Source organism: Heptranchias perlo, chromosome 32 (assembly GCF_035084215.1).
Source record: "Heptranchias perlo isolate sHepPer1 chromosome 32, sHepPer1.hap1, whole genome shotgun sequence".
NCBI classification, from domain to species: domain Eukaryota; kingdom Metazoa; phylum Chordata; class Chondrichthyes; order Hexanchiformes; family Hexanchidae; genus Heptranchias; species Heptranchias perlo.
The window spans coordinates 485,042-503,155 of NC_090356.1; the positions used below are offsets into that span (position 1 = coordinate 485,042).

Below are 18,114 nucleotides of genomic sequence, written 5' to 3' on the forward strand. Positions count from 1 at the left end.
AGTAACGATTGCATGAATTGCAACAATTATACATTCCTTTCTAGCGCAAAAACACAAAAGGAAAAGCGGCCCAACCATGGCTAACAAAAGAAATTAAGGATAGTATTAGATACAAAGAGGAGTCATATAAAGTTGCCAGAAAAAGTAGCAAGCCTGAGGATTGGGAGCAGTTTAGAATTCAGCAAAAAAGGACCAAGAGATTGATTAAGAGGGGAAAAATAGAGTATGAGAGTAAACTTGCAAGGAACATAAAAGTGGATTGTAAAAGCTTCTACAAGTATGTAAAAAGAAAAAGATTAGTGAAGACAAATGTAGGTCCCGTACAGTCAGAAACGGGAGAATTTATAATGGGGAACAGGGAAATGGCAGAGCAATTAAACAAATACTTTGGTTCTGTCTTCACGGAAGAGGACACAAATAACTTCCCAGAAATGCTAGGGAACCAAGGGACTAGTGAGAAGGAGGAATTAAAGGAAATTAGTATTAATAAAAAAAGTGCTGGAGAAATTAATGGGACTGAAAGCCGATAAATCCTCAGGACCTGATAATCTGCATCCCAGGGTACTAAAAGAGGTAGCCATGGAAATAGTGGATGCATTAGTTGTCATCTTCCAAAATCCTATATATTATGGAACAGTTCCTGCAAATTGGAAGGTGGCAAATGTAACCCCACTATTTAAAAATGGAGGGAGAGAGAAAACAGGAAACTACAGACCGGTTAGCCTAACATCAGTAGTAGGGAAAGTGCTGGAGTCTATTATAAAGGATGTGATAACAGGACACTTAGAAAATATCAACAGGATTAGACAAAGTCAACACGGATTTATGAAAGGGAATCATGTTTGACAAACCTACTGGAGTTTTTTGAGGATGTAACTGCAAGAATAGATAAGGGAGAGCTAATGGATGTGGTTTATTTGGATTTTCAGAAGGCCTTTGATAAGGTCCCACATAAGAGGTTAGTGTGCAAAATTAAAGCACATGGGATTGATGGTAATATACTGGCATGGATTGAAAATTGGTTAACAGACAGGAAACAGAGAGTAGGAATAAATGGGTCTTTATCGGGGTGGCAGGCAGTGACTAGTGGGCTACCGCAGGGAAACAGTGCTTGGGCCCCAGTTATTCTCAACGATTTGGATGAGGGAACCAAATGTAATATTTCCAAGTTTGCCGACGACACAAAACTAGGTGGGATCGTGAGATGTGAGGAGGATGCAAAGAGGCTTCAAGGCGATTTAGACAAGTTGAGTAAGTGGGCAAATACATGGCAGATGCAGTATAATGTGGATAAATGTGAAGTTATCCACTTCAGAAGGAAAAACAGAAAGGCAGAGTATTATTTAAATGGTGATAGATTGGGAAATGTCGATGTACAAAGGGACCTGGGTGTCCTTGTACACCAGTCACTGAAAGCAAACATGCAGGTGCAGCAAGCAGTTAGGAAGGCAAATGATATGTTGGCCTTCATTGCAAGAGGATTTGAGTGTAGGAGCAAGGATGTCTTACTGCAGTTATACAGGGCCTTGATGAGACCACACCTGGAGTATTGTGTGCAGTTTTGGTCCCCTTACCTAAGAAAGGATATACTTGCCATAGAGGGAGTGCAGCGAAGGTTCACCAGACTGCTCCCTGGGATGGCAGGACTGTCATATGAGGAGAGATTGGGTCGACTCGGCCTGTATTCACTCGAGTTCAGAAGAATGAAAGGGGATCTCATTGAAACATATAAAATTCTGACAGGGCTGGACAGACTGGATGCAGGGAGGTTGTTTCCCCTGGCTGGGGGGGTCCAGAACGAGGGGTCACTGTCTCAGGATACAAGATAGGACATTTAGGACTGAGATGAGGAGAAGTTTCTTCACTCAAAGGGTGGTGAACGTGTGGAATTCTCTACCATAGAAGGCTGTGGAGACCAGGTCACTAAATATATTTAAGAAGGAGCTAAATAGATTTCTAGATACAAAAGGCATCAAGGGGTATGGGGAGAGAGCAGGAATATGGTATTGAGATAGAGGATCAGCCATGATCATATTGAATGGTGGAGCAGGCTCTGAAGGGCTGAATGGCCTACTCCAGCTCCTATTTTCTATGTTTCTATGGTGGGGATCTGTAACTGGGGTGTTGGACATCTTTTCTCAGTTGCTAATGGTCCTGCTGCGTATTGACAACTTAACTTTTTATTTCAGATTTCCTGTATTTGCAGGAATTTTATTTTATTTCTCCAGTGTTTGTGCGTGCGTCTGTGCCCATGCACGTTTGTGTGTGTCTGCGCGCCTGTGTCTTCATGCCCTTTGGTTCTTTTAATATCTTTTCACTGTCTCATTGAAATGATGTTTGTGTATGATTCACCATTTTTCACCGCTCAAAAACATTTTAGCTGGACATTTCACCCCTCTCTGTGACAGCAGTCAGTACTCCTGATTTCTTCCCCCCCCCACCCCCCCAACCATCTTGTTCAGTCGTAAGGGGTTCACTTTTCTTCCAGTTTTCAATCCTGATGATGGGTCGACAATCAAAACATTAACCCGTCCTTTCTATTTATAATTACTGATGGATCTGCTGGATATTACATAGAATTACACTGAATGTACTGCACAGAAATCGGCCATTCGGCCCAACTGGTCTCTGCCGGTGTTTATGCTCCACACGAGCCTCCTCTCACTCTGTTCACTTCATCTCACTCTACCAACATAGCCTATTATTCCTTTCTCCCTCATGTACTTATCTCGCTTTCCCCCAAATGCATCTATGCTATTCGCCTCAATCACTCCATGTGGCAGCAAGCTCCACATTCTTACCACTCTGAATAAATAAGTTTCTCCTAAATTCCTTACTGGATTTATTAGCGACTATCTTAGATTTATGGCCCCTAGTCTTGGACACCTCCACAAGCGGGAACATCATCTTTATGGCTCCACTATCGAACCACTGCATAATTTTGAAGACTATCGGGTCACCTCTCAGTCATCTCTTTTCTCAAGAAAAGAGCCCATTTACCGGCGCCCTCCCCCAATTCCCCCATTTACCGACGCCCTCTCCCAATTCCCCCATTTACCGGCACCCTCCCCCAATTCCCCCATTTACCGGCGCCCTCCCCCAATTCCCCCATTTACCGACGCCCTCCCCCAATTCCCCCATTTACCGGCGCCCTCCCCCAATTCCCCCATTTACCGGCACCCTCCCCCAATTCCCCCATTTACCGGCACCCTCCCCCAATTCCCCCATTTACCGGCGCCCTCCCCCAATTCCCCCATTTACCGGCGCCCTCCCCCAATTCCCCCATTTACCGGCACCCTCCCCCAATTCCCCCATTTACCGGCACCCTCCCCCAATTCCCCCATTTACCGGCACCCTCCCCCTATTCACTAGTGCCCTCCCAATTCCCCCATTTACTGGTGCCCTCCCCCAATTTACCGGTGCACTCACACAATTCCCCATTTACTGGCGGCCTCCCCCAATTCCCCTATTTACCGGTGGCCTCCCCTAATATTCCCAGTATTTTCTGCCTTTGCTCACCCACGTGTTCAGGCTCACCTTTATCAGATTGTGGTGCTTTTACCTCTGTGAAGTGCACAAGGTTATTGGGTCGCATCATCGCGATGGAACGCGCTGTGATTATCAGTCGTTGGAACACTTCTGGGTCAAGGTCGCGACCATCCTTGTTCCAAGTATTCAGAATCTGCACAGCATTATTCAGCAAAGCCTGATCCTGATCAGACAAGGATGAGAGAAATATTTCAACATATCTTGCCGGAGATATTGTAATTATGTTATTCAGACATTGCAAACCAGATGAATGCCTGCCCTACTTTCACACACACCTTGTCTGCTATTAGAGCAAAGTATTTGTTCCTAGCAGCATGTCCTCTTCAACATGGTGCCATATAATCGCCACCTGAGTTGAGAATGGTGGATGCATGGCATCAGAGCTTGGCTGACGCCATCACCACCAGTTTGAAAGCAGGTCAGCCTCACAGCTGTCCAGTGCTGCCTGGTACTGCCTCGGGACACCTTTTCTACGCAAATCTGCACCTAACATTGTAGCCCATCCAGTAACGGACTTGTGTTCTTCGAAGTCAGTGAAGCCAACTCAACAACAGCCCCACTCATTGGCCCCTGAATAAATGCATAGCCCTGTAGGTGCAGCCAGTGCTTAATACACAGACTGGCTGTACACAAGTGTGTGTGAAAAGCAATTCACGAGGCACATGCATCACCTTGTGATTGTGATAACCGCCACGGCTGTTGTGCAAACTCGCTAGTAGCCCCTTGGTTTGCTGTTGGACACTGGATGGAGTTGGCATCGACAGTAAGGTAGTGGCCAGTTCCAGCGCTGTCTGTTTATTCTTTTCCTGTGAGAGAACAGACACAGATACTGTAAACATTTTCACTCCCTCTTCTCCAAAAGTCAAATTTGCATCAATTCTCCTGATCCAGTAACCAGTTCTCTAGATATCCTCAGACACAAGTGGGAAATGAGAAAGAAACCAAAAGGGATATCTATTAAACAAGGACCCCCTGCCCAACAACTTATTTAGCAAGGAAATGGCATAGGACCCTTTCTTCCCCCATATCACCATGGCAAATAATTTACCTTTTCAGTTGAGGATCCAACGGCAAAGCAGCTTTCTAGCACTTCCATGGAGCTCACCACCAGCCTAAAGAGAAAGGGAAGCATTACATTCCCACTGCTGAACTCATTATTGGGAGAAGGAGGAGGGCTGCTTATTAACATAAAAGGGCTTTGATGTAATGTGAAGTAAAAGCAGTATCTTTAAGATTACTCCATTCTCTCGTTCCTCTCACACAGCTTTCCATCCAGAAGACTGAAGAATTCCTCCAATCTTCCAACAAGCTGAATTCTAACAATTTATAACCAGACTAACAACATTTGCTCAAATGGTTCATTTACTTCTGATAATTAACCGCCTGCACGTCATTCCTTAACAATGTACTTAAAAAAGCCACTTCAAGTTTGTTTTAGCCTTAGGTTGTGGGTTCAAGTCCCACTCTAGGGACTTGAGCACAAAATCTAGACTGACACTGCAGTACAGTACTGAGGGAGTGCAGCACTGTCGGAGGTGCAGATGAGATGTCAAACCAAGGCCCTCTCAGGTGGATGCAGAAGATCCCATGGCATTATTTTGAAGAAGAGCAAGGGAGTTCTTCCTGGTATCCTGGCTAATATTTATCTCTCAACCAACACCTAAAATATCAGATTATCTAGTCATAATCACATTGCTGTTTTGGAACCTTGCTATGCGCAAATTGGCTGGCACGTTTCCTACATTACAACAGTGACTACAATTCAGAGGTACTTAATTGGCTGTAAAAGGCTTTGTGACGTCCTGAGGTTGTGTTGTGAAAGTACTATATAAATGCAAGTTCAGTTTTTTTTTTCTTTCTTCATTACCTCACTTCATTGCACAAGATCCCAGAGGCTGGGTATTCTATGGCGAGTGGTTCACATCCTGACTGCCCGAAGCCTCTCCACCACCAACAAGGCACAAGCCAGGAGTGTGATCGAATACTCTCCACTTGCCTGGATGGGTGCAGCTCAAAAAACACTCAAAATGCTTGACACCATCCAGGACAAAGCAGCCCGCTTGATCGGCAACCCATCCGCCACATTAAACATCCACGCCCCCCACCACCGGCGCACTGTGGCTGCAGTGTGTACCATCTACAAGATGCACTACAGCAACTCGCCAAGGCTTCTTCAACAGCACCTCCAAAACCCACTACCTCAACCACCTAGAAGGATAAGGGCAGCAGGTGCATGGGAATACCATCACCTCCAAGTTACACACAATCCAACTCGAACATATATTGGCCGTTCCTTCATATTCTGGAACTCCCTACCTAAGAGCATTGTGGGAGCACCTTCGCCACACAGACTGCAGTGGTTCAAGAAGGTGGCCCACCACCACCTTCTCAGGGCAACTAGGGATGGGCAATAAATGACGGCCTTGCCAGCAACGCCCACATCCCAAGAATTAAGATTTTTTTTTTTAAAAGTACAAATATATACTTCGTACATTAACAGCACAATTTAATACAGTTCAGCAAGTGTGTTTAGAAAAGTTAAAAGAACGTGAATATCATCATTATTATAATAACATAACACAATTTAAGCAGAGAGCAATGATTAAAAGCTATAGACAATGACCCAACACAGAATCAAAAATGCAACAAAGGTAACAAAGGAGAGGCGCAAACAGATTCTGGGTGAATGGAGACAGTTCTGAAGGATTACAGGCAGGACTTTGCAAATCTGATATCCAGCAGACAACATTGGGACACAGACACACAGTCAGATGCAGAAATAATTACAAGTCTGTGCCTTTTTGATCGATCAACTCTAACGACTCACCTTGTCACTATATCTTCCTTCTCTCTAGAAGTACCTCTAATTGTCTCTAAACCCATTCATACTATCTGCTTCAAATGCCATTTGAACCCTTCACTATAATGAACAAGTTACCTGTACTGACTCTGTACCAAATTTGACAGTTCCATTCACAATCTTGAAAACTTCAACTACATCAACTGTACAGCAGCTTTGTTTATCTCTGAGATCTCTCAAAGGGCAATAAAAGCGTTCCGATGATCAGGTGACCAGAGTACGCCAGATGGTGCCTGACCAATGCCGTATACATCAACAGTGCAATATCCCTCTACTACTGCAAAACAGAATTTTATTTGACTTTTTTTTACTGCAGCCAAGGATTGTGCTGATAGTTGCATAGATTTAGCCACTTTAATTCCATCAGCACACTGCACCTACTTCCATTTAGAACATATTCCCTTTCTTGGTTCCTTCCGCTCCTATTTTACTCTTGTCCACATTGAACTTCATTTTCCATGTACTAGCCTAGTTAACTATAATATCTAAAGCCTTTTGAATCTGGTTGTGTTGTTTCTCATTATTTGCCCTTCCTTTTATTTTGGTATCGTCTGCAAAATTATGGAGATTTTACTCCCAAACTCTTGTCCAAATTATTAACATGAAAAACAGCATGACTTCATGTCAAGTATAAAGCTGCAATACTCAAATTACTCTAAAGGTACTTGTCAATATAACCTCCTACTTAGATAAAGAACCAAAACGCTAACAGCTCTAAAAACTAAACACATGCAACCAGGTGATAATGCCAGTCAGCAACATGCAGTTATTCACGCCCACATTGATGGAGAGCTCAAGGTCCATCCATATAAAGCATTTGACATGACTGGAGACAATTTCATTGAATCCAGGAGACATGTTTAAAATCAGTGTTATTTTGAAGAACACTTCAGGATCAAATGACAAAAACTTGTATGGTTATTGCAGTTTTAAACAGTGAGATGTCATGAACACAAAGACGCAAATGCAAAAGAGAACAGCATAAAGAGAAAGGAGGGATACTAACCGGTCTAAGGAGCTTAGGGATTCAGTCTCACAACTTTCAGGGAACAACAGAAAAGAAAACCACATGAGAACTTTAAATAAAGTAAACACAATCCTTTTACCACTTTAGAAAAAGAAACTGAAGGAGAATATGAGCAGCCAGGCATGCAGAAACTGCTCGCAGAGGATGTAGTGGAGTCATGCACTGAGATTGCTGTGAAACACCTGGCCATCAGCACACAGCACAGGGTCCTCACAGAGGGTGGGGTGCCTGGTGGAGACGGATTATTTGCAGTTCTCAGCTTTTATAGCTACATGATCCCATTTCATTGCACTGCTTGTAAATTGTGGAAATTGACTCATTAAGCACACAAACACATATACAATTTTCAAGATGTGCAAGTTTGTGGAGAAACCCCAGTGGAGATTTCTGTTTTAAATAGAGAAGCATACCGGGGATTTAAAAAGCACAGTGGGGTTTCCAGTTTGAGCGGGAAGGGCTGGTGCATAATCTGTTCTTTAATTTAGGAAAAATCCTGCAATGTTAGCAACAACTATAGCAATCTAGCCAGCCCCAGCACAACCAGCTACAAACAGCCAAAACCCATTGCAACTCAGTGCAAAATAACACCATACAGGTTCAAAATACTTAACAAACATATCTACTCATTTAAGCCCTTGACATGCCTACTACTGACAATTTCAGCTGTCAGATTACATTCGCTTTCCACTTCCTCCATTGTAGTCTCTATATTTAAAGATCTCACTGATGCTCAGTTCCCTAAGCACTGACTGCATAGGTTATTGTCATAGTAAAGAGCATGGGTTGAATCTGCTCTAAAGGTGCTAACAAGCTCATTGTAATTATAAACTTTCTGCTCTGAGACTAATATTTCTAAATTCTTTTCAGATATTAAGTTAATCAAACTTTTATTTAAACACCTGGAGATGTCTTTTAAACGGACATCAACGCTTTGCATGAGAACTATAAAGTCCGTAAGTTCAATGTTAAAAAAAACTCCACCATTTTGTGCCCTTCCTAGTTAGGGTTTTAATTGGCAAATGCTTCTAATGCTTAAATTTAGCCAATCTCTTCCTTCAGTTCATTCTAACAACAACATGCATTTCTATAGCGCCGTTAATGTATATAAATGCCCCAACATGCTTCACGGAGGCTAAACCAAAGGAGGAGATATTAGGAGGGGTAACCAAAAGCTGGGTCAAAGAGGTGGTTTTTAAGGCAGATCTTAAAGGGGAAGAGGTGGAGGGGTTTATGAAGGGAATTCCAGAGCTTGGGCCTAGGTTTCTTAGGCACAGCTGCCAAGGTTCGGCAAAGGGAGGGGATGTGGGGAGAGATACACAAGAGGCCAGAGTCAAAGGAACAGAGGGTTTTTTTTTCATTCATGGGATGTGGGCGTCATTGGCGAGGCCGGCATTTATTTCCCATCCCTAATTGCCTTTGAGAAGGTGGTGGTGAATCACCTTCTTGAACCGCTGCAGTCCAAGTGGTGAAGGTTCTCCCACAGTGCTGTGCGGTAGGGAGTTCCAGGGTTTTGACCCAGCGACAATGAAGGAACGGCGATATATTTCCAAGTCGGGATGGTGTGTGACTTGGAGGGGAAAGTGCAGGTGGTGTTGTTCCCACACGCCTGCTGCCTTGTCCTTCTAGGTGGTAGAGGTCACGGATTTGGGAGGTGCTGTTGAAGAAGCCTTGGCGAGTTGCTGCAGTGCATCCTGTGGATGGTCCACACTGCAGCCACAGTGCGCCGGTGGTGAAGGGAGTGAACGTTTAGAGTGGCAGATGGGGCGCCAATCAAGCAGGCTGCTTTGTCCTGGATGATGTTGAGCTTCTTGAGTGTTGTTGGAGCTGCACTCATCCAGGCAAGTGGAGAGTATTCCATCACACTCCTGACTTGTGCCTTGTGGATGACTTTGGTTAGGGTCATTTCAGTGCTATGGAAAGCTGAGTAGAGATTCAAACATGGAGTCATGTGAAAGGTGAACATGGATTTGAGAGGTGACAACACATTTAAGGACACAAAAGGGAGGCTGGAGTTGGGGTAGTAGTTTGCAAGGAGAGAGGTGTCGAAGGTGGGTCTCTTGGTGGGAGGGGGGATGGTGATGACAGTGGTTTTGAAAGGGACGGGGATGGTACCTGAGAAAAAACCACTTACAATGGCAGCTAACATGGGAGCCAGGAAGGGAAATTGGGTGGTCATCAGTTTACTGGGAATGGGGTTGAGGGAGGTGGTGGGTCTCATCCACAAGATGAGCTCGGCGAGGACATGAGGGGAAGTAGGATAGAAACTAGAGAAAGACACTGTTTCAGGGCTAGGGAGGAAACAACACTTGTTGGAGATGAAGGTGTAGGGATTAGGCAAAAGGGGCTAGGTTGGTAGTGCAGAAAAGAAGCTGGGGTTATCTTTGCTCTCCAGGATGATCCAGGAGTTGTGGGCAGTTTTGGCTGAGGTGATTGAGGCCTGATCGCACTTGATATAGTCCAGCCAGACCAGACGATGGATGGCTAAAGCAGTTGAGCACCTGATATGCTCAGGTTTTCCTCTTGGTCGTGGGGGATCCAAGATGGGGACATACCAGCGGAATGAACCGTGATGGGAGAGTGAAGATATTTCTGGGACAGCTCCATCAAAGGTGGAGCTGAGGGAGTGGCTGAGCAAATTGACAGATGCAGAAATATCATGGCAAATGGAAGGCCAAAGGCTAGGCAGCTATGACTTGGGGAGAGTTTTTTCCTCCTCCAGAGGAAGATGCAGAAGGAAGTGGGGATTGGACGGGGGTAAGGTGGTGAGGGATGCAACGATGTGATCGGAGATGGCCTTGTAAGCGATTGGGACCATGGGAGTACAGAGGCCACAGGAGATGACAAATTCGAGGGGGCGGCTATGAATATAGGTAGGAGAAATTATATGAAAGGAGCAGTTTAGGAAGGACAGAAAGGCAGTGAATTCAGAATACTGAGGGCAAAAGGGAGTTGAGATGGAGATTTAAATCACAGAGGATTAGGAGTCGCCCAGTCCAGAGGCCGAGGAAGGGAATGAGTGAGAATATCTTCAGGAGAAATTCAGGGTGGGGCTTGCAGCACATGAGAAATTTTAGAAGAGAGTGGAGAGGGGTGAAAAAGTGGAGGTGCACAAAGGAGTAGAAGGTACCAAAGGAATAGGAGAATAAGCCACATTGTGACTTGGTGTGATAAGGGCCACACTGCTATCATGGCTGTTTCAGTGGGGCAGGTGGTGGAAAATATAGCCAGGCAGGGAGGCTTTGGTAAGGGGCAAGATGGTGTCACCAGTGAGCCAAGTTTCAATCAAAGCAGAATGTCAATGCAATCATCCACAATAAGGGACTTGTTTGCAAGTGAACAGACATTCTGGAAGGAAATGCAGAGAGGGGCGGTAATTGTTAATCTGCTAGCAGAGTCCAAGGGGGCTGTGGTGACCGGAACAGGAAGGAGGTTGGTGAAGTTAGCCCCAACTAACACACTGGGTGGGAAGATTGGCGAGTTAAGAGGATGGGGCAGCTGCTCATATGGAGGCAGTGATGGGGCCTTCAGAGGATGCCAAGAGAGGCACAGAGGGTAGCTGAAGGTTTATACAAGGGGGATTCAAGCCTGGAACGGTGGCAAAAGGGTAGGAAGACAGAGGAAGAGTGATGTATTGAGGGAGCAAATGAAAGGTGGCATGACTAGGTGACAGGAAGGGGAGTAGACAGGACCGATGGTCTAAGGGGTCAAGAGAAAAAAAAAGAAAATTGGGCAACACAAGAAATGGTCTTCGGCCTGGAGCAGCAGCCAAAATATACACGCGAATGGACAGAGTGAATTCACGTTACATAGGTATGGCAGGGAATAGGTTAAAAGAAAAAGCATACAACATGGCAAAGATTACTGGTAAGCCCGAAGATTGGGAAAACCAGCAAAGGATGACAAAAAGAATAATAAAGAGGAAGAAAATAAATTATGAGAGTAAACTAGCAAGAAATATAAAAACTGACAGTAAAAGCTTCTACAAGTATATAAAAAAAGAAGAGGGTAGCTAAAGTAAACATTGGTCCCTTAGAGGATGAGACTGGGGGAATAATAATGGAAAACAAGGAAATGGCAGAGGAATTGAACAGATATTTTGTATCTGTCTTCACAGTAGAAGACACTAATAACATACCAATAATAGTAGAAAATCAACAGGCAAAGGGGAGGGAGGAACTAAAAACAATCACTATCACTAGAGAAAAAGTACTAGGTGAACTAATGGGTCCAAAGGCTGACAAGTCCCCTGGACCTGATGACTTGCATCAGAGGGTCTTAAAGGAAGTGGCTGCAGAGATAATGGATGCATTGGTTGTAATCTTCCAGAATTCACTGGATTCTGGAAAGGTCCCAGCGGATTGGAAAACCGCTAACGTAACACCCCTATTCAAGAAGGGAGTGAGACAGAAAGCAGGTAACTATAGACCAGTTAGCCTAACATCTGTCATTGGGAAAATGCTAGAATCCATTACTAACGAAGTAGTAGCAGGACATTTGGAGACTCATAATACAATCAAGGAGAGTCAACGTGGTTTTATGAAGGGGAAATCGTGTCTGACAAATTTATTAGAGTTCTTTGAGGAAGTAACGGGCAGGGTGGATAAAGGGGAACCAATGGATGCAGTGTATTTGGATTTCCAAAAGGCATTCGATAAGGTGCCACATAAAAGATTACTGCACAACATCAGAGCTCCTGGTGTTGGGGGTAATATACTGGCATGGATAGAGGATTGGCTAACTAACAGAAAACAAAGAATCGGGATAAAAGGGTCAACTACTTACAATATATATCAATATATTGGATGAAGGAACAGAGTGTCTTTCCTCATAAGACAACCCTTCCATACCCGGAATCAACCTAGTGAACCTTCTCTGAACTGCCTCCAATGCAAGTATTTCCTTCCGTAATTAAGGCACCAGAACTGTACGCAGTACTCCAGGTCGGGTCTATACTCATTGGAGTTTGGAAGAATGAGAGGAGAGCTTATTGAAACATACAAGATTCTGAGGGGACTCGATAGGGTAGATGCTGAGAAGATGTTACCCCTCATTGGGGAATCTAAAACTAGGGGGCACAGTCTCAGAATAAGGGGTCGCCCATTTAAGACGGAAATGAGGAGGAAATTCTTCTCCCAGAGGGTTGTCAATCTTTGGAATTGTTTACCCCAAAAAGCTGTGGAGGCTGAGTTTTTGAATACATTCGAGGCTGAGTTAGATAAATTTTTGATCAGCAAGGGAGTCAAAGGATAAAGGGAAAAGGCGGGAAAGTGGAGTTGAGGTAAAAATCAGATCCGCCATGATCTCATTAAATGGCAGAGAAGGCTTGAGGGGCCAAATGGCCTACTCCTGCTCCTATCTCTTATGGTCTTAATAGAGCAGACATGCCCTGGCCATAAAGAGGACAGGGGGAGACGAAATGAAAGGAGCAGGATGAAAATGTTCTCTGTGTGTCTGAATACTTCCTCCAATCCAACTATTTTCAGGAACACTGGAATCACAGAAAGGTTACAGCACGGAAGGAGACCATTCGGCCCATCGAGTCTGTGCTGGCTCTATGCATGAGCAATCCAGCGCGTCCCTATCCCCGTAGCCCAGCAAATTTTTCCTTTCGAGTACTTATCCAGTTCCCTTTTGAAAGCCACGATTGAATCTGCCTCCACCACCCCCCTGGCAGTGCACTCCTGGCATCTACCCGACAATGTGGAAAATTGCCCAGGTATGTCCTGTTCACAAAAAGCAGGACAAATCCAATCCGGCCAATTGCCGCCCCTTCAGTCTACTCTCAATCATCAGCAAAGTGATGGAAGGTGTCATCGACAGTGCTATCAAGCGGCACTTACTCACCAATAACCTGCTCACCGACGCTCAGTTTGAGTTCCGCCAGAACCACTCGGCTCCAGGCCTCATTACAGCCTTGGTCCAAACATGGACAAAAGAGCTGAATTCCCGAGGTGAGGTGAGAGTGACTGCCCTTGATATCAAGGCAGCATTTGACCGAGTATGGCATCAAGGAGCCCTAGTAAAATTGAAGTCAATGGGAATCAGGGGGAAAACTCCCCAGTGGCTGGAGTCATACCTAGCACAAAGGAAGATGGTAGTGGTTGCTGGAGGCCAATCATCTCAGCCCCAGAACATTGCTGCAGGAGTTCCTCAGGGCAGTGTCCTAGGCCCAACTATCTTCAGCTGCTTCATCAATGACCTTCCCTCCATAAGGTCAGAAATGGGGATGTTCGCTGATGATTGCAGTGTTCAGTTCCATTCGCAACCCCTCAGATAATGAAGCAGTCCGTGCCCGCATGCAGAAAGACCTGGATAACATCCAGGCTTGGGCTGATAAGTGGCAAGTAACATTCGCGCCAGACAAGTGCCAGGCAATGACCATCTCCAACGAGAGAGACTAACCACCTCCCCTTGACGTTCAACGGCATTACCATCGACGAATCCCCACCATCAACATCCTGGGGGTCACCATTGACCGGAAACTTAACTGGACCAGCCATATAAATACTGTGGCTACGAGAGCAGGTCAGAATCTGGGTATTCTGCATCGAGTGACTCACCTCCTGACTCCCCAAAGCCTTTCCACCATCTACAAGGCACAAGTCAGGAGTGTGATGGAATACTCTCCACTTGCCTGGATGAGTGCAGCTCCGACAACACTCAAGAAGCTCAACACCATCCAGGACAAAGCAGCCCGTTTGATTGGCACCCCATCCACCACTAAACATTCACTCCTTCACCACCGGCGCACTGTGGCTGCAGTGTGTACCACCAGGGATGCACTGCAGCAACTCGACAAGGCTTCTTTGACAGCACCTCCAAAACCCATGACATCTACCACCTAGAAGGACAAGGACAGCAGGTACATGGGAACAACACCACCTGCACGTTCCCCTCCAAGGCACACACCATCCCGACTTGGAAATATATCGCCATTCCTTCATCGTCACTGGGTCAAAATCCTGGAACTCCCTTCCTAACAGCACTGTGGGAGAACCTGCACCACACGGACTGCAGCGGTACAAGGCACCGGCTCACCACCACCTTCTCAAGGGCAATTAGGGATGGGCAATAAATGCTGGACTCGCCAGCGACGCCCACATCCTATGAACGAATTTTTAAAAATTCCAGATCCTGCGTAAAAACATTTTCCTCATGCCTTCTTTTGCCAATCACCTTAAATCTATGTTCAATGGTGCTTGACCCTTCTGCCAATGGGAACAGTTTCTCTCTATCTATTCTGTCCAGACCCTTCATGATTTTAAATACCTCTATCAAATCTGCTCTCTGATCCATGGAGAACAACCCCAGCTTCTGCAGTCCATCCACGTAACTGAAGTCCCTCATCCATGGAATCAGTCTAGTAAATCTCTTCTGCACCCATTCTAAGGCCTTTACATCTTTCCTGACGTGCGGTACCCAGAACTGGACACAATACTTCAGTTATGGACGAACCAGTGTTTTATAAAGGTTCATCATGACTTCCTTGCTTTTGTACTCTATGCCTCTATTTATAAAGCCCAGGATCCTGTATGTTTTTTTAAACCGCTTTATCAACCTGCCCTGCCACCTTCAACGATTTGTGCACATATACCCCCAGATCTCTCTGTTCCTGTACCCCTTTTAGAGTTGGGCCCTCTAGTTTATCTTTACTCCCCTCGTTCTTCCTACCGAAATGTATCACTTCCCATTTTTTTGTTAAATTTCATCTGCCACGTGTCCGCCCATTCCACCAGCCTGTCTATATCCTCTTGAAGTCTATCACTATCCTCCTCACCGCTCACTACACTTCCAAGTTTTGTGTCATCTGCAAATTTGGAAATTGTGCCCTGTACACCCAAGTCCAAGTCATTAATATATATCAAGAAAAGCAGTGGTCCCAGAAATGTATCAATCCACTCAGAGTGCATGAACTGCAAGCTCAGGACAGTCTGAGATCATGCTGTAATGACAAGCTTTCACACAACAGCCACACATGGTTCAGCAAGTAGAAACTCTAATACACCCAAAGTTTCAGACTTTGGTTTCAGAACAAATGTTGCAAGATGAACAAAATCATTCCTTATGTAAATGATAGCTTTGTTTTGTCATCCTTGCCAATTTTTCTCCATTAGGAGTCAAACTCTTGGACTCAACAAAATGTATTTTGAGATTTGTTATCCCACGCAATCTAATTTACAATGCTGTCAATTTTATACACACCATTCTTCATTTGTTTCTCACCAAATGAGGAGGAGGAAATCAATAAGCAGTTCCAGCTGATGCTTACCTCTCGAGGACAGAGCCACTGGTAGAGGAAGGAGTGACTGTGTCCACCTCCCCTGTTGTGTTACTCTGGTTAACAGTTGGAGCACACACGTTATTTACAGAGGCTGATGGGAATTCCTCTGGAGGTTCATCGGGCCAACCAAATTGCTCCTTTGTCTTTCCATAGATTTTTATTGAATCGACCATTGTTACCCCGGCTGGATCAACTGATGCACCAACTGCAAAGATCAGCGAAAAAAAGAGAACATAACATCAAGATCACTGAATAAACAAGATACGTACACTAACACATTAGAAATAAAGGTGACTTGTTCTTAAATCTCTATCAGTGCTCTAGACTGGATGCACAGCAATGCATTCACTTCCAAAATGTATAAATGGTTAACATTTCTTGTGTACTTGATATTACCCCTAGACTGAAATCAGAAAACTGGACGAGAGAGCTGATCAAACATATACCAGTTACAGGAACCGACAACCCTTGCCAGGCTCGACAAGAATCAAGAGGGGAAGCTGTAATACCAGTCAGCCTACAGGAAAACATAGTTCATAAGCTCGGAGTACACGCATTTCTATTGGCTAGTTTTCACTTACCAAAAATAGTTAGCTTCTTATCGGCCTGTAATGCCTCTTCACGCGTAAACGGGTAGTCAAACCAACGAGCTCTCGTCAAGTTCAACTGCATTGTGCGACCAAAGATCTCAATATAGGACGGCGCTCTCTCAATGGCCTGTGTCCCAACCTGAATCCGCATTCCTGTCATTACCATGGTGTTGTTGTTGTTGACGCCTTCCACCGTAAATCCACCTGGCTGAAAAGGAACGTGTAGATTCTGAGCCCCAATAATAGCAGATCCTACCAAACGCCCAAAATTTTACTTAACTTCCCCATGTCCACCATCACAGACTGACATCTGACAGGGAAGATATGCAGTCATGGCATTAACCATGCCAAAGACTCTTTACCTCAACCCACAAGGAACACATTTAAATTAACAGCAATAAATTAATAGCAATTATATGGTGGAGGATGAATTCCTGGAGTGTGTACGAGATGGATTTTTAGACTCGTACGTTGAGGAGCCAACCAGGGAACAGGCTATCCTAGATTGGGTATTGTGCAATGAGAAGGGGTTAATGTAATGATCTTGTTGTGCAGGGTCCATTAGGGAAGAGTGACCATAACATGATAGAATTCTTCATTCAGATGGAAAGTGAAGTAGTCCGATCCAAAACTAGGGTCCTAAATTTAAACAAAGGAAACTATGAAGGTATGAGGAGTGAGTTGGCTATGATAGATTGGGAGGCTACATTAAAAGGCATGACAATGGATAGGCAATGGCTAATGTTTAAGGAACGAATGCATGAATTGCAACAATTATACATTCCTTTCTGGCACAAAAACACAAAAGGAAATGTGGCCCAACCATGGCTAACAAAAGAAATTAAGGATAATATTAGATCCAAAGAGGAGTCATATAAAAGTTGCCAGAAAAAGTAGCAAGCCTGAGGATTGGGAGCAGTTCAGAATTCAGCAAAAAAGGACCAAGAGATTGATTAAGAGGGGAAAAATAGAGTATGAGAGTAAACTTGCAAGGAACATAAAAGTGGACTGTAAAAGCTTCTATTAGTACGTAAAAAGAAAAAGATTAGTGAAGACAAATGTAGGTCCCTTACAGTCAGAAACGGGAGAATTTATAATGGGGAACAAGGAAATGGCAGAGCAATTAAACAAATACTTTGGTTCTGTCTTCACGGAAGAGGACACAAATTACTTCCCAGAAATGCTAGAGAATCAAGGGACTAGTGAGAAGGGGGAATTAAAGGAAATTAGTATTAGTAAAAAAAAGTGCTGGAGAAATTAATGGGGGACTGAAAGCCGATAAATCCCCAGGATCTGATAATCTGCATCCCAGGGTACTAAAAGAGGTAGCCATGGAAATAGTGGATGCATTAGTTGTCATCTTCCAAAATTCTATATATTATGGAACAGTTCCTGCAAATTGGTGAGTGGCAAATGTAACCCCACTATTTAAAAAAGGAGAGAGAAAACAGGGAACTACAGGCCGGTTAGCCTAACATCAGTAGTAGGGAAAATGCTGGAGTCTATTATAAAGGATGTGATAACAGGACACTTAGAAAATATCAATGGGATTAGACAAAGTCAACATGGATTTATGAAAGGGAAATTATGTTTGACAAACCTACTGAAGTTTCTTTTGAGGATATAACTGGTAGAACAGATAAGGGAGAACCAGTGGATGTGGTTTATTTGGATTTTCAGAAGGCCTTTGATAAAGTCCCACATAAGAGGTTAGTGTGCAAAATTAAAGCACATGGGATTGGTGGTAATATACTGGCATAGATTGAAAATTGGTTAACAGAGAGGAAACAGAGAGTTGGAATAAATG

General features: G+C 44.3%; 1 protein-coding gene across 2 annotated transcripts in view; it reads right to left on the reverse strand.

Moving 5' to 3' along the window:
- The window catches only part of ubr4 (ubiquitin protein ligase E3 component n-recognin 4), a 266,230-nt gene that overhangs the window by 108,983 nt on the left and 139,133 nt on the right, over nt 1-18,114 (reverse strand). The window contains exons 48-53 of one of the 2 annotated variants that reach the window (XM_067970129.1): nt 16,299-16,515; nt 15,706-15,922; nt 7,416-7,448; nt 4,598-4,661; nt 4,221-4,355; nt 3,538-3,712 (exon numbers count right to left, since the gene is read on the reverse strand). In XM_067970129.1, coding sequence (XP_067826230.1) covers nt 3,538-3,712; nt 4,221-4,355; nt 4,598-4,661; nt 7,416-7,448; nt 15,706-15,922; nt 16,299-16,515 — 841 coding nt within the window. The remainder of the gene's footprint in view (nt 1-3,537; nt 3,713-4,220; nt 4,356-4,597; nt 4,662-7,415; nt 7,449-15,705; nt 15,923-16,298; nt 16,516-18,114) is intronic. The other variant, XM_067970130.1, reaches the window with a different exon arrangement.